At 34.0% G+C, this 27,403-nt stretch overlaps 1 protein-coding gene across 1 annotated transcript; it reads right to left on the minus strand.

Annotated features, from left to right (window-relative positions):
- Window positions 1-1,908: 1,908 nt before the first annotated feature.
- On the minus strand, window positions 1,909-16,062 carry LOC133799626 (protein FAR1-RELATED SEQUENCE 9-like). Its single transcript, XM_062237624.1, has 7 exons — window positions 15,777-16,062; window positions 15,250-15,347; window positions 2,908-4,020; window positions 2,443-2,733; window positions 2,211-2,360; window positions 2,064-2,141; window positions 1,909-1,974 (listed from the first exon to the last, which is right to left on the minus strand). Exons 1-7 carry the CDS (start codon window positions 16,060-16,062, stop codon window positions 1,909-1,911), a joined length of 2,082 nt encoding a protein of 693 aa, XP_062093608.1.
- Between the last annotated feature and the right edge of the window lie 11,341 nt (window positions 16,063-27,403).

Here is a 27,403-nt window from a genome sequence, read left to right on the forward strand (position 1 = left end):
GAGCTTCGCTTCAAGACGGCCTAAGAAGCTGGTATCGAGGTCGACATTGTTGGCCCAGATTCTGTACATGGCCAGGTCGACCGCCCGATCCTTTTTCTCCTTAAACTCTTCAAGAAGACGAGCCTTCTCACTCTCAATGATCTCAAAAGTGATGACCTTATCTTCTTCAAGCTTGGCATTGACCTCCTTGAGCCGAGCATTCTCCTTCTCAAGCTCTGCGTGTTGGAAATGTGCCCTGAAAGCATTTGTAGTAGACATTGTTTTTATGAAATAAATAAATGAATTGAATTTGTTATGCATATATTTTATGGACTATATTATTCTATGATAATATTATGTAAATATCAGGAAAATTCCTAAGTTAATATATGTGATCTCAAACACGTATTGGTACGGGAGGATTGTGTTTGAGATAAATGAACTTGAATAGTTCGCAGTAAAATAAAGTTATGGAACCTTTAGATTAATTACTGCAAGTACGGTCCAATAGTATTATGAATACATGTGATCTAGATCCGGATCACTAGTGTGGTAGGACACTTTAGTGGAGGTGCTTTATATATTAGAGAATATATAGAACTGGACCAGATATGTTTATTAATACTTAGTTAAATACCGTTTCGAAGTATTAATTAAATATATCAACTGATCATCATATACAAATAAATCTTAATCCTGAAGTTACTGTGAACTCCTGTTTATGTTATATGAGTTCTTTGATTCACTTGTTAGGGTCTGTCAAAATGATCAGGCTAGAAACTTTTGTTTTGGGAACTCATTAATATAGATGGCTGGGGACATAGTACACATATATGGAATCTATGCCTTCTCGCAAGAGATTGAATGATGGTTCTCTTAAGGGTTGACTTTTGGGACTGAAAGATTATTGAGCTCAAATTCATAATTTAAGTTATGAATTAACCTTCACTAGTAGAGTCAATGGTACTTAAGGAAACAAGAGATAATTAAAAGGGTAAAACGGTAATTTATTCCGGATTAATTATGAACCATTATTAGAGGGTCAAGTTGTATGCAATGATTATATCAATGAACGCTTTATGATTATAAAGTACTCAGTAAATGAAATGTCTATAATTACAAGAGTGCAGTCTCATATTTATAGTGGAATAATCATGGGATTAATAAATTAAGATTATTTAATTAAAGAGTTTAATTAATAATCTCAAATTTATTGGAGCTTGGAATTATAGGTCCATAGGTCCCCATAGCGGCTCTATCAACACGGAACCAAATTTTTTGTCCCACTTACATGTCTCAATTCATGTCCCAACCACTTATATATGGACAACTCAATTAAAATGCCACATATACATTTAACAGATTTTTTATTAACTCACATACTTTTAACACCACCGTTAGTGCAGGAGGACTTCTTTGCAATTAATGACCTCTTTTCTGTAGTCCCATACGAAAAAAATAAAAAATTATTTGCAATCTCTTCTAAATGCCACATTCTCTCTCCTGTCTCTTCCCAAATTTCTCTGCTAGTTTTCTCCACTTTCATATTTATATATAATATACATATATATATTACAATATATATATATCAAATAAAATTCATTCAATAAAAGAAAATAGGACTATGAACCAACAAAAATTTATTATACCGAAAATTTTAAACATGGACTAAAATTTTACTGAACCAAATCAAAGGAGAGGAGCCTCAAACAAAGGAAAGTTCCAACAAGGACAACAAACACAAAATAAAGAATCACCATAGATAACTTAAAAAAAAAATCATCATAGATTTTAATAATCAACCGCCAAACTAACAAAAACATAGAAAAATTTATATTAAAACAAAAAATTCTTTATGTTTGGCCAAGATCACAAAGAGTTTATAATATAAAGTCTCAAACCATATATCAAAATGCAAAACATTCATTATCACTGTGGTGATTTTTGAAAATAATTGCCAATAAATCTTTGAAATGTATTAGGAGTTGATATAGCCTGCAAAAAAGAAAAATTACAGTAAATATCATCATATTTAATAAAATTATGTCTGCAAACAATATATGGATACATACACAATTAATTACCTGTTGCAATAGTACAGTCATACTTGTATTCTCATTTAGATCTTCATAACCATCATAATTATGAGTATATGGTGGAATCTGAAATTAAGATTTTAAATACATTATTATAGAAAATAAGTTTGATAAATAAAACATAGAATAAATGACAGATGTGACAATATAAATACTTCTTTCTGATGCAAGGAAGCTATATTTGCTAAATGAAGATGACATATTCTCTTGAAAATAATTAGAAGACAAAAACGGTATTCCACTTCCATTATTGATTTGATCATTTGCTTTTTGTTCATGAAAATCCTGTAGCACATCAAAATACGGTTAGAAGAGAGACTATGAAAACAATTATAAATGACAATATTTAAAACTAAGTTAACATTACCTGTTGTGATGGAGAATCTTCCTTAACCATCTTTTTCTTATTTTTGGCTCTCTCAAGTGCACCTTTAATTCTTCTAGATCCACCATGAGCTTTTCTTTTAGTCTTAAACCCTTTAATTTGATCACTTATTCCATTATTGTTCTTGTTTTCAATATCATTATGTCTGGTAGTAGAAGTTGAAATCTCTTTCCCTTGAGCTCTATCATTTGCATCCAAATCTATAAAAATCTTACTAAACGCAGAAACAACAATTTTGTATGCTTTCTCATCTTCAGCGGCTTTTTTTGCTAGCTAAGTTTGCATTCTACAAACTTCTTTGTAACGTTTTGCCATTTTTTCTTTTGCATCTTCAACAGACACACTCTTGCTCTGCATAATTGAAGAAATTCCAGTTTTTGAATGCATTGTCCATCTTTTTAAAATATATTGAGAAGGAATTTTTGTGACATTCCTATATGAATATACCTTCAAAATATGTGCACATAAAATTCCTGCAAAATCAAATTTCTTACAACCACATGTCACTGTATCATTAGAAGAATCATATGTAACAATATGCTCATAAACCTTTCCATGAGGGGTCAATGTATACTCTGACACTGTTCCATTCTCACTTTTAATGTTCATAGCACAATCATAAGCCTTGCAAAATTCTTTCTCAAACATTCTGAATACAGCTGGAGTGTAAACAATTGATGTATGCTTCAAAATTTCTATTGGCAAAGACAATGACAATGAAGTTTGAGTTGATTTAAAATCAGCCTTGAACTCATCATATCGACGATCCTCAACTAATCTTTGAAAATGCTGAAAAAATCTTGGTATTTCATGCTTGTAGCTAACATAATTCTTAATTACATTATTCATACTTTCACTCCGCTGAGTAGTTGTCATGTCTGCACAAAATGTCTCTCTTCCATATACCAATGCCCATTTTTCCTTCAAATTGAACATTTTTTTTAGCCACTTATTGTCTCTAAGATCATATTTCTCAAGCATACTATTCCAAGCTTCAATAAAAACATCCTTCTCATCATAATCATAAATACAACTACTAAAATCCTTTGTGAATTCTCTAAAATTTTGAAAAACCCCACTAAGATTTTTTGGAGCATTCTGATATATGTGCCAAATGCATAAACGGTGAGTTGTTTCTGGCCATTGAGACTCTAAAGCTTTTTCCATTGCTGCGTCCTGGTCAGTAAGAATAGTCTTTGGCTTTTTTCCTGACATTGTTTTAGCAAAAGTGTCAAATAGCCAAGCAAAAGTTTCAGCAGTTTCATCATATAATAGTGCAGTTCCAAAGATAATAGTTTGCTTGTGATGATTCACCCCAAGAAACATTGCGAACAGTCGACACTCTTTATTTTTTTTGTAAGTTGTGTCAAAGAAAAGAACATCACCGAAATAGAAATAATCTGTCATCATTCTTCCATCTGCCCAAAAGATATTGGTTATCATGTCATCTTCATCAGCTTGCATGGCACTAACAAAAGCAGGGTCTTCTAATTGCATACTTTGAAGATATTCAAATATACCACCAGTATCTCCTACTCTCATTTGAATTGTTCGTTTACTCTGCAAATAATTTCGACAATCAACAATAGTATATTCAAGGTTCTCGCACCCACCAACTCGCCTAGCCATTAAATCATAACTTTCCTTAGGAGTAATTCATGAGATGTTAGCTAAATCAATTTCGGCAGCTTGGGCTACAATCAATCTTCTTTGAGATCTATGTAAATGACTTTTGCTAGGACTTGATGTCATATGTGTATGTTCCATAACAAAATCAACCACACGATATTTACTATTTTGACGAGAATTGATTTTCATTCTTGCCAAACAACCAAATCTCGTTTCAGCACGATGAGATTTCACTATAACATCCCGTTTATCTTTTTCTCGATGACCTTCACATGAGAAACAAAATATTCTATCTATTATCCGTCCATCTAAAAAATCTTTATGCATTTTACTCCTTCTAATACTAAAACCTATCTTATACGCATATGCATTATAAAAATTATAAGCTTCCTCTTCAGTATTAAACTCCATAACAACCTTTGGTATTGCCTCTTCATCAATTTTAGAATGAAGAGATTTTATATCAACATTTGAAGATAATATCCCATCTTCACTTTCAAAATCTATTTTTCAACGTGATTGTAAATCATTCTCCACCAAATTAGTACTGTCCATCCTCTTCAATAAAAAGACAATAAATTTTATAAATTCATGTAACAAATAAAATATTAGACACTATTTTGATAATTGATAATTTTATTAGAATACACTACATGACTTAACATATATATATGTATATTTATAAAAAAGAACAAAAAGGTTTATACAAAAATCTGATCAGAATTTTAATTTATAAAATTTAGCCATCAACTCAATATATAATAATTTTTCAAACATATCTCTCAATTTCAAATATTCATATATAAGTCTATATTGATGTAAATATTTACCCTTAATAAAGAATTGTAATAGTATTTAAAAGAAATATAATATGGTTCTTAGCATATGAGTCAAGATTGATTTTTTATATATATATATATATATATACTAAATAAATCAAATAGAACAAAAAGTAGATATATATATATGGGTGCACTCTTAATGGTTACTACCCATGGATAGTTACTTTAATATTAACCATTGGATTAAGATCAATGGTCCATATTTATAGTTGTTAATTAATATTTCTATAAATAAATTTTGATTTTTCAAATTTTTGGAAGGTTTACCTGATGAAAAAAGTGTATTTATTATGAAAATATAATATTATAAACTTTTCATTTTTCAAATACATGTCAATTTTTAAATATAGCTAGTGTCTCTCATTGGTTGGACACAACATTAATTATGGCAAAAGAAAAATAACTAAATTCGAAATTAATGTAGAAAAAAAATATTTACCTATTGGTGACTTGCTATACCAAGTCACTATGTTATCAAATCATCATAATTGTTAGTACCCATCTATGGGTAGTAACCATTGAGAAGTCTTCCATATATATATATATATTACTAACCTTTCACAGTAGGACCATATATGTAGAATTTTGTGAGTGCAGAGAATTTGCTTTTCGTAAGGGACTATAAGGCAGAGAAATCTGATAGTTTTTATTGATCAAATTAAAAAGAGAAGCTTAATAGGACTAACAGTAATAAAAAAAGGAAACTAGAATTTGAAAGAGTTTTTGTAAATAATAAAAATATTAATAAAGAGAATTAATTGAAAAGAAGCCATCCTGCACTAACGGTGGTGTTAAAAGTATATGAGTTAATAAAAAATCTGTTAAATGTATATGTGGCATTTTAATTGAGTTGTCCACATATAAGTGGTTGGGACATGTAAGTGGGACAAAAAATTTGGTTCTTATCAACACTGGTCAAGGTAAGAGTTGATATGAAAGGAAAATAGTTTAACGACATATTTAAGAAGAAATTTGTTCTTTAGGCCAAATATGCAATTATATGATAATAGTGATTAATTAATTAATTACAAATTAGTTGTAGTTAATAAAATTAATTAATATTTAATTATTGTATAATTTTTGAAATTATATTAAATAATTAAATAAATTTTGAAATTTAATTAAATAATTAATTAATTATAATTTTCAAAATTATAATAAATTAAATATTTATTTTCGAAAATTTGGATTTAATTAATTGGTAGAATTAATTAAATATCTTTATTTGAGTGGGAGATAATAATCTGATAAGTTCAAATTGGATTTGAATTTAAAAGATTAATATTTATTCAAATAATTAATTATATTTGATAATTAATTTGAATTCAAATTTGAATTAGTTATCAGGTTGTTAGATCTTATCTGACAAAATAATTTGAAAAAATAATTAAATAAAATTTGAAAAACCAATATCCCTATAAATTAGGAAGCTACATGTTCAAACACAGTCCATGGACTATGTGTGGCGTGTAGGGCCAGCATTTTCAGGGATGGGATTTTCAATTTTATTTAATTAATTAATTAATTAATGGTTAATTCAAAGAATTAGCTTTTGGATTTTTTCATTAATAGAATAATTAATTAATTAAAAAGTAAATTGTAAAATGCTTATAGATTTATTTTTTAAAATTTGAATATTTTCTTTCAAGTATGACTAATCAGAAAATTATTCAGATAAGTGATGTGAGACAACTCTGTAAATTCGCTCTGTGAAAAATAAAACGATAGTTTTCTCTCCGTGAAAATAAAGAACCAATTCTCAGGCCTATTCTCTTGATCTCATGTGTTGAGTACATCAAGTAGAATCACAAATAAACTATCCTTCATTCTCTAAGTGCCCACACATTTCTTGAGGTGTAGAGAACGCTTTGGAAGATCTTGATGTGAGTACGTGGGAGCGGCTTGGATAGGAAGATCGTTCTAAATATGAAAAGATAGCAAGGATACTTGATAGGCTTCAAGAGGTATGAATTCTATCCTTATATTGTTTATGATTAATGTATGTATATTAATGGATCCGCATATTTAAAGGTAGTTTAAATATGTTACAAAATTTTTGTTGTACACTGGGCCAAGCACACCACCATTCCGCTGCGTATTAGGAAACTTGTTCCTAACAATTGGTACCAGAGCGGTCATTAATCTCTGCATACATTAATTACTGTGTGGGCATAATATGCATTCTTATGTTATTGTAATTGATGTGAATGGATGGATGTATGCACGATGATAGTTTATTCTTAAGGGTCATTAATTATATGGTGTTTTGGGTTTACGAATTGTTCTTAAAATTCTAGATGAAAAATGTAAGCCCTTTTGGGGCATAGCAATTTTTGTAATTTTAATTTTCTGTGTTAAAATTATTTGAAAAACTCTGTAAGGCCCGAGCCCCGGGTTCCGAGCCCCGAAGCCCGAGCCTCACCTACCCGGACTGCTGCGTGCCTAGCCCCTACGTGCTGCCAGCCCAGGCGTCCCACCCGTGCCCCTGCGCACCTGCTCAGGCCCTGCGCCCCTGCCCAAGCGCCCCTCGCCATGCCCAGCGCGTGCCTGCCAAGGCGCCCCTGCATCATGCCCAGCGCGCGCCTGCCCAGGCGCCCCACGCCCCTGTGCGGCCCTGCGCACTTGCCGAGCACCTCGCCTAGCAGCTCCCCAGCCCGCACCCCTGCCCAGCGTGTGCCCCTGCGTCTGCCGCTCCCCAGTAGCTTGTGCACCCTAGCCGCATGCCCCATGCCGAGCTACCATATGCAGCCGCCCCTAGGGTTTCTAAGCCCTAGGGCTTGCATCCAAAAATTGTCCATTTGAATTATTGGCTTAATTAAGTTAACCCATAATTAAAAATTGTTTTATTTTGAATTAATTGTATAAGCCCAAATTCAAATATGGGCCTAATAACTTATCGGGCATTAAACCCAAGTTAATTATTCTTAAAATTTATTTAAGATAATTAAAAGTTATTTTAATTCAAAATTAAATGGATAAGTAGCTTAGTGGATCAAGACTACTTGTGAAGGCCCTAAGTAATAGATAGAGATCTATTTAGGTCTTATTTAGTTTCTTACATTTGTGTGTATATTTTTGCAAGTGTTGTAATTTTTTTAGAAATACCCAAGACACCCGACCCACATTTATTTATTTATTTAGCTAGTATTTATTTATTTAAATGTTTGAATGTGATTAAATTGTTTAATACTTTATCATGCATTTTTTGACATGCCATACATATAACCCACATAGTATTTAAAATTGTGCATGCATCTCATATGAGTAGAAACATGCCTTAGGATTGTCCTATATGATTATATGCTGGTCCATATAATAATAAATCTAGTTTTTAACTAGTTCAAGAGTGGAAATAGTTTTTAAAAGTTGTTTAATTTCTAGTAATTAGTAAAATTGTTTTATTAAATTATAAATGATATTCTTAGTAATTATGGCAAAATAAAATTGAACTAATTAGGGCATAGTTGTATAATTTTATTTTTGCTTAATTTGATTAGTAATTATTAGAATATCATTTGGTAAAAATAGATCACTTTATTTTTACAACCAATTAAAAAGCATAGGATGTTTTGAAAAAACACATGTTCTAAAATAGTGAGTGGGAGAGGGAGTTATGACAATAAGTCTCATGGTCTCCATTATTAGTTAGCACCGAGGTAACATGGGGAGGGCCTCGCGGCACCATTGCTTGTGTCCCCCTAAGGAAGGCTTCCGACTGTGTTATTCTCAAGGCAAACTTCTTTTTCAAGAATAGGATTTAATGATGTATTTCAAGTTTGACTGACCCGAAGGCACACTCTTGAGTTAAGTCATTGATCTAAAATAATGGGTTACACTCACAAGGTACATTAGGCTTTCGAGCGGACTAGTGTATTCTTGACCAAACAAGCGGTTGTTTATAAGTCAAAAGAGAAATATTGATTTAAGTTTTGACTTATAAATTTGAGAGCTTGTCTCAAAAATTAATTTGGAATTAATCTGACCTACCCTAAGGCTGGTCCATTAATGTTCAAATTAATTAATTGTGGAATTAGTAATTAATTTTTATGTGTTTTTTGTTGCATTCATGCATCATGTTTACTATTTCGAAAATAAATGATATTTATTATATGCATAGATTCATTTTGTTTATTTATTTATTTTCAGCAATTATGTCTAGCTCAAATCCTGTATCTTCTTTACTTGCTAATGAAAAGTTGACTGGTGAAAACTACATGAAATGGAAAACAAACTTGAACATTGCATTAATATGTGAGAAGCCTAAAAAGTCATCCAAAAGCAAAGAGAACAAGAACACTAAAACCTCCAAAAGGAAGACCCCAAAAGGGACTTGCTTTTATTGTGGAGAAAATGGTCACTGGATGAGAAACTGTTCAAATTATCTAGCTGACCTCAAAGAGAAAAATACAGGTAAATTTGATTTACTTGTCTTAGAAGCTTGTTTAGTGGAAGATAATTCCTCATCCTGGATAGTAGATTCAGGAGCCACTAACCATGTATGTTTTTCTCTTCCGATTCGTAGTTCAACGAGGAAGCTTGTTGATGGAGAGGTGACTATGAGGGTAGGCATTGGTCAGATTGTCTCTGCAGCAGTAGTTGAAACAGCCCGTTTGGAATTTGAGAATAATAAATTTCTTGTTTTAGAAAATGTTTATTATATTCCTGGATTTTCTAGAAACTTAATTTCTGTTTCTATGTTGCATGAACAAAATTTTAAAATATCTTTTAATAATAATTCGATTGTTATTTCAAGATATGGTTTTAAGATATGTTCTGCAAAATCTATCGATGGGCTTTATAAACTGCAAGCTAAAGAGAAATCTGTAAATAATTCTGAATTATTTAAAACAGCAAATCCAAGATCTATTAAACGACAAAAGACTGATTCCGATAGTGATACATATCTGTGGCACTTGAGATTGGGCCATATTGGTCTAGACAAAATAAATAGGCTTGTAAAGGATGATCCTTTAAGAGAACTATCTATTGGATCTCTCCCTGTTTGTGAATCCTGTTTAGAAGGAAAAATGACCAAAAGACCTTTCTCTGCCAAAGGCTCAAGAGCCACAGAACCACTTCAGCTAGTACGTACGGATGTTTGCGGTCCACTTAATGTACAAGCAAGAGGAGGTTATGAATACTTCGTCACCTTTATTGACGATTATTCAAGATATGGTTACCTATATTTAATGCAAAGAAAATCTGAAACTTTTGGAAAGTTCAAAGAATTTCAAGCAGAAGCTGAAAAGCAATTAGGTAAGTCACTAAAAGCTCTTCGATCTGATCGAGGAGGAGAGTACTTGGATTTTGAATTCAAAGACCATCTGTGTGAGCATGGCATTCAATCTCAACTCACAGCACCTGGAACGCCACAGCAAAATGGTGTTTCAAAAAGATGGAACAGAACGTTATTAGATATGGTTAGATCAATGATGAGTTTCTCATCATTACCACTGTCATTTTGGGGCTATGCGATTCAATGTGCTCTATACAGATTAAATGTTGTTCCATCTAAGTCTGTCCAAAAGACACCCATAGAATTATGGAATGGTTGTAAACCTAGTTTACACCATTTTCGAATTTGGGGGTGTCCTGTACAGGTGCTTAAAGGAAAGACCGGGAAGTTGGAATCACGCTCTGAAGTGTGCATGTTTGTGGGTTATTCCAAAGAGACCAAAGGTGGAATTTTCTATAGTCCAAAAGAAAATAAAACATTTGTATCGACAAACGCAACTTTTCTTGAACATGACTATGTGAATAACCACAAACCTCGCAGTAAGGTTGTTCTGGAGGAGATGGTCTCAAATGAAGTTGCAAAGTCACCAGCAACAACCAATGAAAAACGGCAAGAGGAAACTGCTAGTTCTAGTCAGAATAGTAGTGAACCTCGTCGTAGTGGGAGGGTTAGTAAGCAACCCACACGCTATGAATACGAAGTTCGAATGCTTATGTCTGACACAAAAAAGACGATCTATTGACATTTAGAGATGCAATGGATAATTCTGACAAGGACAAATGGCAAGATGCCATGAACCAAGAAATGGAATCGATGTATTCCAATTCTGTCTGGGTTCTTGAAGATCCACCTGAGAATATCAAACTCATTGGTTGCAAGTGGATATTCAAGAAGAAAAGAGGATCGGATGGGAAAGTAGAGACTTTCAAAGCAAGGCTTGTAGCCAAAGGTTACACATAGAAAGAAGCGGTTGACTATGAAGAAACTTTTTCTCCTGTAGCCATGCTAAAATCCATTCGTATACTCTTGTCCATAGCTGCGTGCATGGATTATGAGATTTGGCAAATGGATGTCAAAACAGCTTTTCTGAATGGCTACCTTGACGAAACCATTTACATGTCTCAACCAGAAGGGTTCGAGTTAAAAGGTCAAGAGAAAAAGGTTTGCAAGCTTCATAGATCCATTTATGGACTCAAACAAGCTTCTAGATCTTGGAATCTTAGATTTGATGACACAATTAAAACTTTTGGTTTTGAACAAAACGTTGACGAACCTTGTGTCTATAAACAAATCAAAGATGGTGTAGTAGCATTCCTCGTTCTTTATGTTGATGATATATTACTGATTGGAAATGACGTAACATCATTATCAAAAGTAAAGAACTGGTTAGCTGAACAATTCCAAATGAAAGATTTGGGAGAAGCCAAGTATGTTATGGGCATTAAGATTCTTAGAGATAGACAGAACAAAACTTTGGCATTGTCTCAAGCAGCTTATATTGATAAGGTGTTAGAACGCTTTAATATGCAAAACTCCAAAAAGGTTGATATGCCAACCCGTTCTGGAGTATTCCTTTCCAAAGAGCAGTGTCCCAAAACACCTCAGGAAGAGGAAGACATGAGACAATATCCATATGCCTCAGCAGTAGGCAGTCTAATGTACGCCATGTTGTGTACAAGACCTGGCATTTGTTATGCAGTAGGGATAGTCCGCCGTTATCAATCCAATCCTGGATTGAGTCATTGGACTGCAGTAAAGAATATTCTCAAGTATCTTAGAAATACTAGAGATTATATGCTTGTATATTCAGGTGGAGACCTGAACCCCACTGGTTACACTGATTCTGATTTTCAATCAGACAGAGATAGTCGGAAATCGACTTCTGGATCAGTGTTTACTCTTGGAGGAGGAGCAGTAGTCTGGCAAAGTATTAAACAAACCAGCATTGCAGACTCCACCATGGAAGCCGAGTATATAGCGGCTTGTGAAGCAGCTAAGGAGGCTGTGTGGCTCAAAAAGTTCTATTCTGATATGGAAGTTGTACCAGTTGTGGATAAGCCACTAGTCCTATACTGTGACAACAGTGGGGCAGTAGCTAACTCAAAGGAACCACGGAGTCACAAGAGGGGAAAGCACATCGAGAGGAAGTATCACTTGCTAAGAGAGATAGTTCATCGAGGAGATGTTGCAGTTATAAAGATAGCTTCAGAGCATAATCTTGCAGATCCTTTCACAAAGACTTTGTCTATAAAATCTTTTAAGGAGCATGTAAGAAATATGGGAATGAGATAGATGCATCATTTGCTTTAGAGCAAGTGGGAGATTGTTGGAAATCTGCCCTGAAAGCATATGTAGTAGACATTGATTTTATAAAATAAATAAATGAATTGAATTTGTTATGCATATATTTTATGGACTATATTATTCTATGATAATATTATGTAAATATCAGGAAAATTCCTAAGTTCATATATGTGATCTCAAACACGTATTGGTACGGGAGGATTGTGTTTGAGATAAATAAACTTGAATAGTTCGCAGTAAAATAAAGTTATGGAATCTTTAGATTAATTACTGCAAGTATGGTCCACTAGTATTATGAATACATGTGATCTAGATTCAGATCACTAGTGTGGTAGGAAACTTTGGTGGATGTGCTTTATATATTAGAGAATATATAGAACTGGACCAGATATGTTTATTAATACTTAGTTAAATACCGTTTCGAAGTATTAATTAAATATATCAACTGATCATCATATACAAATAAATCTTAATCCTGAAGTTACTATGAACTCCTGTTTATGTTATATGAGTTCTTTGATTCACTTGTTAGGGTCTGTCAAAATGATCAGGCTATAAACTTTTGTTTTGGGAACTCATTAATATAGATGGCTGGGGACATAGTACACATATATGGAATCTATGCTTTCTCGCAAGAGATTGAATGATGGTTCTCTTAAGGGTTGACTTTTGGGACTGAAAGGTTATTGAGCTCAAATTCATAATTTAAGTTATGAATTAACCTTCACTAGTAGAGTCAATGGTACTTAAGGAAACAAGAGATAATTAAAAGGGTAAAACGGTAATTTATTCTGGATTAATTATGAACCATTATTAGAGGGTCAAGTTGTATGCAATGATTATATCAATGGACGCTTTATGATTATAAAGTACTCAGTAAATGAAATGTCTATAATTACAAGAGTGCAGTCTCATGTTTATAGTGGAATAATCATGGGATTAATAAATTAAGATTATTTAATTAAAGAGTTTAATTAATAATCTCAAATTTATTGGAGCTTGGAATTATAGGTCCATAGGTCTCCATAGTGGCTCTATCAACACTGTTCAAGGTCAGAGTTGATATGAAGGGAAAATAGTTTAAAGACATATTTAAGAAGAAATTTGTTCTTCAGGCCAAATATGCAATTATATGATAATAGTGATTAATTAATTAATTACAAATTAGTTGTAGTTAATAAAATTAATTAATATTTAATTATTGTATAATTTTCGAAATTATATTAAGTAATTAAATAAATTTTGAAATTTAATTAAATAATTAATTAATTATAATTTTCGAAATTATAATAAATTAAATATTTATTTTCGAAAATTTGGATTTAATTAATTGGTAGAATTAATTAAATATCTTTATTTGAGTGAAAGATAATAATCTGATAAGTTCAAATTGGATTTGAATTTAAAAGATTAATATTTATTCAAATAATTAATTATATTTGATAATTAATTAAAAAGATAATTAATTTGAATTAGTTATCAGGTTGTTAGATCTTATCTGACAAAGTAATTTGAATAAATAATTAAATAAAATTTGAAAAACCAATATCCCTAGAAATTAGGAAGCTACACGTTCACACACAGTCCATGGACTGTGTGTGGCGTGTAGGGCCAACATTTTCAGGGATGGGATTTTCAATTTTATTTATTTAATTAATTAATTAATGGATAATTCAAAGAATTGGTTTTTGGATTTTTTCATTAATAGAATAATTAATTAATTAAAAAGTAAATTGTAAAATGGTTACATATTTATTGTTTAAAATTTGAATATTTTCTTTCAAGTATGACTAATCAGAAAATTATTCAGATAAGTGATGTGAGACAACTCTGTACATTCGCTCTGTGAAAAATAGAACGATAGTTTTCTCTCCGTGAAAATAAAGAACCAATTCTCAGGCCTATTCTCTTGATCTCATGTGTTGAGTACATCAAGTAGAATCACAAATAAACTATCCTTCATTCTCTAAGTGCCCACACATTTCTTGAGGTGTAGAGAACACTTTGGAAGATCTTGGTATGAGTACGTGGGAGCGGCTTCGATAGGAAGATCGTTCTAAATACGAAAAGATAGCAAGGATACTTGATAGGCTTCAAGAGGTATGAATTCTATCCTTATCTTGTTTATGATTAATGTATGTATATTAATGGATCCGCATATTTAAAGGTAGTTTAAATATGTTACAAAAATTTTGTTGTACACTGGGCCAACCACACCACCATTCCGCTGCGTATTAGGAAACTCGTTCCTAACAATTGGTACCAGAGCGGTCATTAATCTCTGCATACATTAATTACTATGTGGGCTTAATATGCATTCTTATGTTATTTTAATTTATGTGAATGGATGGATGTATGTATGTTGATAGTTTATTCTTAAGGGTCGTTAATTATATGGTGTTTTGGGTTTACGAATTGTTCTTAAAATTATAGATGAAAAATGTAAGCCATTTTGGGGTTGTTCAAAAACTGCCAATGAGGAGTGTCAAAACCGCTAAAGCTCTGGCCCATTCGAGACAGAATGTCCGAGCCCAGCGTAGCCCCATGGGGTCCAGCAGCATTGTCAACTACATACTCATCAACGTGAGTAGAAACTGACAACTTGCATGTTAAGGAAGCTGAGGGTTTTTTCGGAGGTGGGCCGAGTGTTGAGTGAACCATGATGGGAGGTTAGGGCTCGACCATAGTGGATGCCTCGACCTGAGGAGTCGGCTCCACAGCCGAGCTCGTGACAGGCGGAGCTGGTGGAGGAGGTGTCTTTTCAGTCCTCTTAAGGACCTTGGCGGGACGATCAGATTTCCGTGAGCCTCTCGGGCGTTTGCTTCTTTTGGCTCTGCCACTCTCAAGGATGTTGTCAAGATCGGAGTCCATCTCGCCTACACAGTTACACCACAATATGAGTTATCAAAAAATAAAGTAACTCAGCACAATGCAAACATAAATGGGATAAAAAGGCAAGTGGAGAGAAACCTAACTGGAACTCTCCCCCGAGTTTGTGCTCGGCGACCACGAAATTCCCCCATCTTCAGAAGAGGCGGGGGGAGTACCTTCCCAATAGGTGGACGTCAACCTCGAAAGGTCCCTATAGTCATTGGTCCCATATTGAACGACTATTCCGTTCCATACCTTGTTCAGGCTATACATGGTGTTGTATTTCCCGAGCCAGCTATCAAACCTATGAACCCGTTAATCTACCCAAGACCATACATAAAAATGGTTCCTATCGTCCTCACACAATACTAGCCTATCGGGTCTATGCTTTAATAGGGAGGGGGACCACATATTCGAGCTAAGGATGATTGTACCTTGCTCGTCCGAACCCGAGCTTGAGGCCTCATCATTGGCCTCGTTCCCCGATTTTCGACTCCTATGACGAACTGGAGGTGGAGGCCTCGCATCTCTCCTTGGGGGGAGGTCGTCGGTTGGTAGAGGAACGAGCTCCCACCGGTCGTATTTTTTATTGGACCAGTCCGATGTAGACTGATCCTCTCCTAATAGCCCACAAGCCCGAAGCTTGTCTTCATGCAGGAGATAGGAAAGGGATCTCCTGCTGTAGGGAAGCTGGAGCAGAGTCTCTCGGTGCTCCCTCATCTCATCGGTGGGAGTAGGGCAATGATAGTTGGCTGGAAAGTTAAGCAAATTTTAGCTAAGCACGAGCCTAAAGCTAAGTTCGAGCACAAAAAGAAGGAGGTTGAAATACTTACGAATCCGTCTGAATGAATAGAATTAAGACGGGGCTAGGCCATTTGTCCAGAAGACGACATTCTCAAAGTCAGGAGGATGATTGGGAAGGTCTTCAAACATCTTCTTCTCCTTCGGATAGTTCGAAAGATAGTAGAAGTTGTCCCCTCCCCGAGCCAGGGAGGGATTGCTTTTCAAGAAAAAGAGATATAAAATCTCTTCTGGTGAAGGTCCTGCCCACTTCATCTCGTGATACCGCGACCTAAGGGCAGACAGTACCCTGTAAGAATTAGTGTTGAGCTGGAAGGGGGCCAACCCAACAAAATCTGTGAAGTCCTTGAAAAAAGACTTCAAGGGCAGTACCGCCCCTGCCTTCATGTGCTCCTGGCTCCAAGCTGCGTATCTAAGCTTGCTGTCAGGATTTCCATCTCCTGGAGCGCGGTAGCTTCGCTCGTGGGAGGCCGGGGCTCGACACCTTAGCGAGCCTGATATCCTATACCGTGAAGGGCCAGGATATCAGTTATCTAGCCTAGTGACGTAATCGAGCTCCAATAATGCTCGGCCTCGAAAAATTCCCTCCTCGGGTGTGAGGTAGAGGGTTCCCCCATCAGTGAAAACTGAAGATCACCTGGCTTGAAGGCAATCATCAATTTCAGCGAAGGGTCAAGTGGAATCGGTCTAGGCTCAGTATCCGGCTTCGGATGAAGAGTGACCCTTAGTCTTTTCCTTTTCCCTTCTTCGACCTCATCTATCTGACGTCAGAAGTGATCTCGAGTGTCCTCTTGCTCACGCCTCAGTTTGTGCTCTCGAATTAAACGTTGATTGCGGGTGAAAGGAGATTCCGGGGCTCGGAGTTACTGGTGAGTAGGGAATTGCGAGCTTTGACCCCCACCACTTTCCCGAATTCTGTGGCATCTAACAAGAAAGTAAAAAGGTGAGGGCCAAGCGAGCAAGAAGTATAGAGATAAATAGTACCTAAGCTCGAATGATCGAGGCTACAAGGCAAGCTCGATCCAAAGAACGAGACCAGTCCCAGAGCGTGTGTTCCACCGAAGGGAAGGAAAGTGGATATGTCATGAGAAATCCCGAAAGTTTAGGGAAGAAAGGTGGCGGTTATTAAAAAGGTGATATTTTTGGGAATCGTGCATTCCTTGAAGACAAACCCTAATTTTGTACCCGATATCTTGGTGTGCAAGATACAGTTTCTAAAATTTGAAACCCAACAAAGGAACCATTTTTGGACCTTTTTTTGCAGAAGCTGGGTTTGAATCTAGTGTCCATCATTCGAAGCATCCTAATCCTAGTGTGTTAAACTAGTGAATTGATAAATGGGACGAGAATAAATCCTAATGCCTACGGTGTAACAAAAGCATAAGCATGCATAAAAAAATGTATATATATATATAATGCAAAGAAACCATAAACCGAAAACTTACACAATGTAATCGGTGGAAACAGAGAAATGGATGCTTGAACGAGCGGTTGCAGGTACGATCTCACTGAATCAAAAAGTCCAATCGTGCCTTGTCTTCTCGGCTTGGAGAACATGCAAGAACCAGGCGAAGAGGTGTCTAGTTTTTTCTCTGTTAGAAGTTGAATGTGAAGGAAAAATGGAGAAGACAAAAGGGGATATATTTATAAACCCTCAGAGATTGTGAAAGTAGAATTAATCTGAGCCATTGGACAGATTTCGTATCAGATCCGATGGCCAGGGACAAATGACATGATGGTACCATAAAGTTGGTAGGCGAACGATCGTGGGCAGAGTCTCAAGGCACTCGAGTACCTTGAGTAAGCAACACCCAGCTGACGCGTGTCCATACTCGAGTGTGCGATGGAACGGTTCCCGAAGGAAGTAGTTCAAAAGTTTCCTTCTCATAGGATTCGAACTAATACTTTTGAGGGGGCAAAATGTTACACCCAGATTTCGAGACCTGAGATTGTGACCTCGAAAGCTGAATTCGTCAGGTGTGAGCTCACGATAGCTAAAGTGCATGTTCGTGGTCCAGATGCCAAACCCTCGAAGCAAGGTGGCAACCTCGAAGATGTGGCAACCTCGAAGTTCTTTCTAAGTTCGCAAGACATAACATCAGAGTATATCCATTGTCGGGTATCTTCGGATCAAGTAGCCCGAGCTTGGCATGGGTATGAGCTCGTAGTGTAACGGCCTCGGTGGTATTTACCCGTTCCGAGCTAGTCTTGGGGAAAGTTGCATAGCTCATAATTTACCTAAAGACCTAGACTGGCATGACGTTGATTGCCGACCTTGAATGGCTTAGTGGTTCGTCTAATGAGACGCAGTCCATGCATCCAAAAGATATTTATCGTTGTAACTTCCCTACATTAAAAGGATATTAACTAGTCTGTTATATGCCCCTGGTCTTCAGGAGATGTTTCCTTGTATGTAGGAGTTACAGAATTTAATGTCATTATTCCCATTAATGAAGAGGAGGATCTTCCCGAAATATGTGGGAACGAACTCTGAGAACCCTCTATAAATAGAGAGGTCATGATCTTTTGTAGGGGACGGATTTTTGATATCTTGAGAGAATTTCTGGAGAATTCATCCCTGAAGAATTTCCTAAAATATCCAAAGTCTTAATAACATTGACTCGTGGACTAGGCAGAGTTAACTACTGAACCACGTAAAATTCTTGTTGTTATTCTGTATTACTTATCTGCGCCACAGTTCTTGTTGTTTAACTGCTTTACATTTTAAGTTGACGAAAAACGGCGTAAAAAATAATAATATATAAAGGATATGTAAATGTAGATATTGATTAATTGGAGTTTGTGCATAGCTATTACACATATATGTATAAAGGAGCTGATGGAAGATGTTTTTGTGAGTTTTAGCTAAATATTATAGAAAAGTATATTACAAAATACATCAGCAAAACATATATTTTTATAATTTACCTCAAACTTTTACATTATATCATATACCAACTTCTCTATTTTTTCTCTACATCATTTAAATATTATATTTTTAAAAAATATTTTATTCATTTTAAGAAATAAAATAATCAAACATAATATATCACACTCATATATATACAAAAGTTTATAAAAAGATAATAAAATATATATAGCTTGATGAATATTGTTTCACTACATATAGAGAAATACTATTTATTTAGGTAAAAAAATATTACTTTACATCATCCATTGAAAGACTATTTAACTATTTTTTCTCTATATTATAAAAAATTAGACATTTTAGCTCATCCTCGGAGTGCTATAAGTTCAATATTTTACAGTTGTATTTTACGGCGCAGTATAAGTTTTAGTTCGAAGTTCTTTTTTTGTTCTTTTCATTTTTAGGAACAAAAGGTTACTGCACAGAAGACCTTAAAATATTAGGTAAAGAATTAATCACCCCAAAGGAAAAATCCAAGAGAACTATTTACAACAGTCTGAGCGAGAGCATGGACCACACACCATTTGCTGTGTGAGTAGGAAACAATATATATGCCACGAATCACCACTGATCACATCTAACAAAAAGAGAATAGCACTAACTACAGGTCCCACCGAAAGCAAGGGTCATCACTCTAACCAATCTACTTAAAACCCCAAATTTTAAACCACCTGAACACTAGTCCTCAAAACATATTGTTCTGCCACGTTGACATTGAAAGAGCCCAATTTTAACAGCCCAACAGAACCCACAGAATGATTAGAATCCAGTACCATCCCCACCAACACCAACACCAACAAACGCAGCCATGACCAATAGAGGCATCAACAATAGTCAGCCATATAGCCCCTACTCATCGCTGATCATTGGGCGGGTTGGTCGAATTACAAAGCATTTTTACCTGCTCAATGCCATAATCGGGTTAGGAAAAGTGAACCCGTAACTTGTCCAAATAAGAAAAAAATCATTTTAATCCGTCTAATAGTTTGTCCGACCAACCCGCCCAAACCGAAGTGAGAAGAATTTTTTTTTTTTTAAGATTACATTTTTGTAGTTTTTTTATTTTAAATACTAGTACTAAGAGTGAGAAATTTATCTTTTTAAGCTTAAAACAATATTTTGAATTTATAGTAAAAAATAAAACAAAACTTAATTAATTTATATATTTATTTGGATTAATTAACAATATATTAATAATTGCATCAACATTAAAAGTATTAAACAAAGTAACACACATATATCCTTAAAATGAAAAGGAAAATTAATATAATCTAAAATCCAATTACAAACCAAAGTCCAAATACAATTAAAAAAATATATAGATTTAATTATGTAGATAATATATTAATATATTTAAATGTATTAAAAAATAGTAAGCTCTTAATTGGATGGGTTGGGTTATATTGGACGTTTTAAAATTTTGTCGGTTTATTCAGGTTGCGTTTTTTGGCATTTTTTTCGGGTTGGTTTGGGCGGATTATTAGAGTCTAACATACATCTTGTAGAGCACCAATTATTTTTATTTATTTATGTATTATTATTATTTGATTATGTGTTTTGGTTATTTTCAAATCTAATTATTTAAATGTTAAATGTTTAATTGTTTAATTGAGTTTTAATTTTTCTTGATTTATTTGATTAATTGTAAATTGTTGTACATGAGTTTTGATTGTGATTATGGGTGTGCATAGTTAGTAGTGACAGACTTGGTTGATTATGTGTGTGAAAGTTCATGACATGCATAGTGAGCATAGAAGAGATGCCATGAACCTAGACTAAATAGTGGACATGTTAGTAAAATTCCTTATTTATACAAAAACTATGAAGTTGAGAAAATTCTACAAGGCTTGTTCACACAATAGAGAAAAGGAAACAAATGGTAAGAGTGAGAGCGAGGGGGGGGGGGGGGGGGGGGGGGTTGGTGGAAGAGCAAGGAAAGAGGAACTTTCCTTAATTATGTAATGTCATCTTTTCTTCATCTAAATTAACGGAAAATCAATATTATTTTTATGGATGGATATTATATTATTTGATGGTTATTTTATTAGTTTTCTTTGACAATTTTTTTTTAATTAATTTTGGAATTAAAGGGAGAATGTTCTTGAAGTGCATGTGTTCATATTGTGGAAATGAAACAAAGAGAGAAGTGGTGAACAACGAAGAGAGTCGTTTTTTTTAGTTCCCGTAATTTTGGACCCAGCCTCAGTAAAATAGTCATAACTTGAGTTGTAGGGTGTCCAATTTAGACAAACTTGATACCATTGAAAAGATAATTCATTAACCTACAACTTTGTAGAAGGAACATTTCTCTAATTTTTAAGATAACATGGTCATAATCGAGTCCCAAAGTGGCACGACCTTAGAGCTACGAAAATTACACTTTCCTTATTAGTGTGGAAAGCCAAGGAAAGAAAGGGAGAAATGATATTTGCAGATGCCATTTAGGATAGATCAAAATGTATTTATTTAATTAATTAGTTTTTTAATTAAATAAATTTATAAGAAATAATTTTTTTAGAAAACCTAGTACACAATATACATATATATAGAACTTTAGGACCCTAGAGAGCATTTTGCTCATCATTTCTTAGAGGCGGCTGCTGAATTCACAAGGAGAGAAAGAGAGAAAAAGAAGAGAAAATAGAAGAAAGAAAGAAGAAGAAAGAGAATAGGGTTTCAAAAATCCCTAGGTAAGAATTGTATTGTGCTTTGAATCCTTTAGCCTATGTATTCTCTTCTTCTTATTTCTAAGAGGCTTTGTATTTTGAGTTTTCAAAATTCTTATGTGTCCAAGAGGATTGACCATAGCTTTTGTGTTCTTGAACACTATCAAGGAGGTAATGGAGAATCCTAACCTTTTTGTTATTTTCTTGATTATGATTTTGAAGTGTTGATTGATGTTTTGAGAAGGCATGTTTATGATGTATGTTGGTATATTGATCACTGTGGTCTTGATGGGCTTGTTGTGAGGCTAGGTTTCGACATAGCGCATGTTTTAGGGTTCATTCTGATTCTTTTGAATTTTGATAAACATACTTATGAATTTGAGTATTTTGTGATTGTGTTACTCTTTTGGGTTCGAATGGGTTATCATGAAAAGAAAAACATGTTTATATGTTTAGATGATGATGTTATGTTAAATAGATTTAGTTTTAAAAATAGATATGAGTTTGATAAGTATATGTAAATAGGATTGTTTTGTTAAAATTATAGGGTTGTATGCTTGTGATGATTGTTCTCTATGTTCTTTATTTTACTTCTTATAGAAACATGCTAAGATTGTATGTGTGGTCCATGCATGAGTATTTTCTATGAATAAAAGATTAATTTGTGTATATCTGTATTTATGCATATAGGAATTGTTTTTATTTTAGTTAATACTCTATCAACTTCATTATGATTTTTGAAAGATATAAAACATGTTAGGGCTTTGATTTTAATTATTAAAAGATTTATATTAGAATGTTGTTATGCCTTTGGATCATGATGTTTTGGGTGGTTAAAAGAATAAAATAGTATTAACCAAGTTGGTCATTTATTTTATGCTTGCAGAACTTTTGTGAAATTGACAAGAAAATAAAGGAATAAATATTACTAACTTTAAGCAAGTTTTTAAGAACTGTCACACGTATGCATGTTACTTGCAAGTTTACTTTTATGTTCAATATATGATATTTAATCAAATCCATGGTTCTTGTTTTGAAACCATTGAGAAATACTTAGTAGAATTGACATTAGTCTTTTGTGATTTTAAGTGATGTTGTTGTATGAATAAAGTTGTGGTGCAACTTGTGCCACGTGTGCATGACTCTTCCACACGTGGGGTATGTTTGTGTGGTGTGTTTAGTTTTGCTTGATATTAAGACGAGTGTTTGATTGACTATTCTAGGCTCGTTGTGAAGCTATCTCGCATTCTATAGCTTGGACTTGAGGTAAGGAAGTTAGCTAGAATTCTTATGCTATTATGTTGAACTGTATGAGATATGAATTGTGAGGTGAGTTGTTATGTATGTATGTGATGTATGATTATATGAAAAGCAGAGTGTTGTTAGCATCCTAAACACGAAACAACAAAGGACTACTAAGGTATAACATAACTCATAGGACAGACGCGCCGTTGTTATTCTAGGTCAGGAGCTCCTGAATACCTCACAGAAGAGAATTTACTAATTACCTCATAGAATTGTTTGTTTTATTTGTTATGATGAAATATTCAAAAAAGTGTACGAGGTTATGATATTTCCATGATATGCTATTTTAATCTTATGTACAATGGGAATATTTTTGTATTGTACTTATTTGAAATGTTGTTTTCATTTGTACTTCCTTATTGGGCTTTTAGCTCACCCCCTTACTTTTCCCCTTCCAGGTAGGCAATAGGGTTTCTCATTGGCACGCTTGGTGATGTGGGGCGTTCTTGGGTCTGAGTATGTATTTTGTGGGGCTCTGATGAACGGAAAACGATCTAGCAACATCTAAGAATATTTTTATGAGTTATCCTATTTAATGATATTATCAACATCTAACATTTTATTATTAAATGCACGAAAGACATTATGTTTTTAGTTTAATAAATGAGCCTATATTGCATGTTTTGATAAGGCCATACTGAACATTTTTCATAATTATGGTATTTTCTTAATAATTACCAAGTAGTAATTATTCGAAAGGATAGTAGTATAGGGCGTTATTACAAACCTCCACATATCATGAACACGCTTATAAATAAATTCCCTTATTTATTTAAAAGTGAGTCTCATTAGTTATTATTACACCCAAATTTCAAGAATAAATAAGTATCCTTGAAATATAAGCTCGTAAAGAGTAAGATCGGGATTACCAAGTGTTAGCATTATAATTGTTTGAATTGTCACGGGGTTTCAGATCTGTCATCAGCATTCGAGCATGAGTTGCAGGATCGAAGGCATTAACCTTCTTTGAGGAATGCGCTCGACAAACTGATCAAGTGAAGAGGAGGTGACAAGTGGAATGGTGAGCTCGAGGCTACGAGTGATCTCGAAAGCACGTTGAAGTAGTGTTCAAGCTCGATGACGCAAGAAAATTTGTTAGGAAATTCCTATTTCTTTGGGATTACTTAAGATCGTGTGTTGAATCCCTATTTTTATGGGATCCTTATTTAAATAATGCATTTAAATTTTATTATTGTTATTATTCAAATATTCATTTGGATTTAAGTTTGAATATGTGTTGTAACTTCCCTAGCTTTGTGGGAAGATATTCTTGTAACCAGGTCTATATATAGCCTAGATTTGGTCATTTGTATTTATGCAAAATTTGGTATTGGAAACGACTTTGTAAAATTTCTTTCGCTTGAAGCTTCCACGTAGAGTTCATAATAAAAGTGACTCGTGGACGTAGATAGATTTTAACTGTTGAACCACGTAAAAATCTATTTCTTTTATTTTCTTCCTAATCAATTGTTTATTGCTCTCCATTATTAAGTTGACGAAAAATGGCGTCAACAGTTATAATGTATGATGTACCACTACTTTGATTAACATGGTTCGAAAATAAAAGCTAAGACTCCAAAAGAAAATATAATGCAATTGGAGTATAGTTGGACAATAATAAAGAGTAGAATTTTTTGCATGAATATTAATAATGCGATCGAAGTCAAATTGGGAGTTTTTTTTTTCAGGAGTAGGCATCATATCACCTACAATCTTCTCATTAGGGATGACTAGTTCCCACTTAAATCTCATCACCATATTATGGACAAAAGTGAGAATGGAAAGTCTAGCGTACACCTTGCCAGGGCATATGCGAGGCCCACCTCCAAAAGGCACAAATGTGAAGGTTGAGAATGTATTTACGTTGTCATATCGTGATAGGTAAAATTTCTCTAGCTCTGGAAAGTATTTTGGGTTCCTATTTTTTGTACTCAGTGTCCAGTATACCTACACAAAATCACATCTGAAATAAATCTAAAATTAGTGTAATTTGAAAAAGCGAACATCTTAAGTTCATATCATCCAATTACATCCCCAATAAACAATTGTGAAAGATTGCACTTATGTAGTGGACCACCTAAGGAAAATAATATTAGATTGTTCATTTAATACACTACTAAAGAACTAAGTTTAGCGTCAGTTACAGACTGAAGCTTTTTCCAATTGCGTCGGTTTTGAAACCGACATTGTTGCTGGCGAAGCAATTGACCTATCCAGAAGCGTCGGTCTGTAACCGATGCTATTGCTCAGATGCGTCGGTTGCTGACCAGTGATTTGGTTTATGTTTTTGCAGAACCGATGTGAATATGTTTAAATATTGTGTTATGCAATATATTTCTACTATTTTCCACCTGTAGCAAAATAGAAACAGAAAGACAGAAACAGAAGGAGAAACACGTATATACATATAAAAAGTATATATTTATATGAAACTCTATATATATATAAACAATGACCGAGATATATGATTAAAAAAATGATATGAAATGGTCGAGAGAGAAAAAAATGACTAAATTAATTTCTAATCAACATATACTAACTTTACAATTGTTTAGAGACAAAAAATAAGTTATCTAGTAAACTAATCTAAGTCAAAGACAAAAAATAAGCTAACTAGTAAACTAATATAAGTAAAGATCTACATATTGAGGAGGTACATACTAGCTAGCACTAGTTCTCATCAAACACTGAGATGAGGTAGAATTGACTTCGACCATTCATCTCGTACGACGTTGACTTCTTCAAGTGGGTGCACCATTGTGCTTTGAACTACAAATGAATTCAAGAAATTAGTAAGACTTGAATTACATATGATTTTACAATAAAAGTTAAAACTAAAATATATAATATGTAATAAACTAAACAATGCTTACGTGATGACTCAAGTATAATTGACTGTCATCTTCTTGAAGGTTGTCCTCTCTGTAACTTATATCAATGCACACACCTGCAGTTGAACAACAAAAATAAATTATCAGCATGTTTATAGTAATATGTAAGACGAACATAATTGAATATAAATTAACAAACAAATCAAAGTATATCATACTCAATTTTCTATCCACAACCCTTCACCATCAATTCGTGAACAAGTGTTATCATCCTCAACGGTAGAATCTATAGGTGGTGGAGTGATTTGAAAGCTTCACCATCAAGATGAAGATCATCTCCAATACAATTATTCATGTCCTTATCTTTTGGTTGGGTTTTTAGGACAACTGACCATCGAGCATCTAGTGGATCACTCATATAAAATACTTAAGTAGCTTGTGATGCCACTATAAACCTATCAGACTTGTACCCTAATCAATTTAAGTCAACTAGTTTGAAACCTAATTGGTCATCCTTAACCTTGTTATCACTCTTTACCCATTCACAATGAAAGATAGGGATTCAAAAATTGACATAATCTACTTCCCAATTTTTTTTACTACACCATAGAATGTCATAATCACATTCGACAGGATTTTTATCTTTCAAACTAGAAATTTTGAAAGTCCTAGCAACAACCATGACCCCACTGTTTTGTGTCTTTCTACTTAACTCATGATCAATCGTGTTAAAGTGGGTGCTATTTATGTAGTATGACTGATACTTAATTACACTCAGTAAAGGAAATTATGATATCAATTTCAGTGATTCAGACACTTGTTTGGCTCTCGTACTCAGCTCAAGTATAACCTAAAACAAAAAAAAATAATGTTAAAAGAATTCATGTAATAAAATCAACAAATCAAACATACAAGTAAAAGAAACATAATACATGTTTTTCCAACAAAGTATGAAAATTACGATAATGTTCATCTTGTACCCATTTTTGGTTCTTCAACTTAGTGGGATAAGTGGTATTAATTCATTTAAAATTTTCTCCTTAACATACAAATGAACAACTTATTCCAAATCAAAAGTATGAGAAAACAACACAAACTTCATAAATCTCAAAATTCAAATCAAATACTTACTTGATGGGGTTGAACCTCATCGATATTTTGTAAAATAAGGCGATGTGCTTCATCTCGATCAGCTCGACTCACTTCAAAAATATTAGCACCCTTACCCCTTTACTTATTTCCACCTGATTTCGACCAGGACAAGCTCCAACACTCGTAACATCTTACAAGTACTCGGAACAGAATTCATCCTCTTCTAAAACTATGTAGGACTCAACAATACAACCCTCAGGCCTGCTTCTATTTCTCTCATAGCATTTTAATATTTTCATGTATCGTTCAAATGGGTACATCCATCTCAAGTACACAGGTCCACACAATTTGACCACTCTCACCAAATGGACAATTAGGTGAATCATTATGTCAAAAAACGAAGGTGGGAAATATTATTCCAAGTAACATAAGATCTC

Source organism: Humulus lupulus, chromosome 9, assembly GCF_963169125.1.
Source record: "Humulus lupulus chromosome 9, drHumLupu1.1, whole genome shotgun sequence".
NCBI classification, from domain to species: Eukaryota; Viridiplantae; Streptophyta; class Magnoliopsida; order Rosales; family Cannabaceae; genus Humulus; species Humulus lupulus.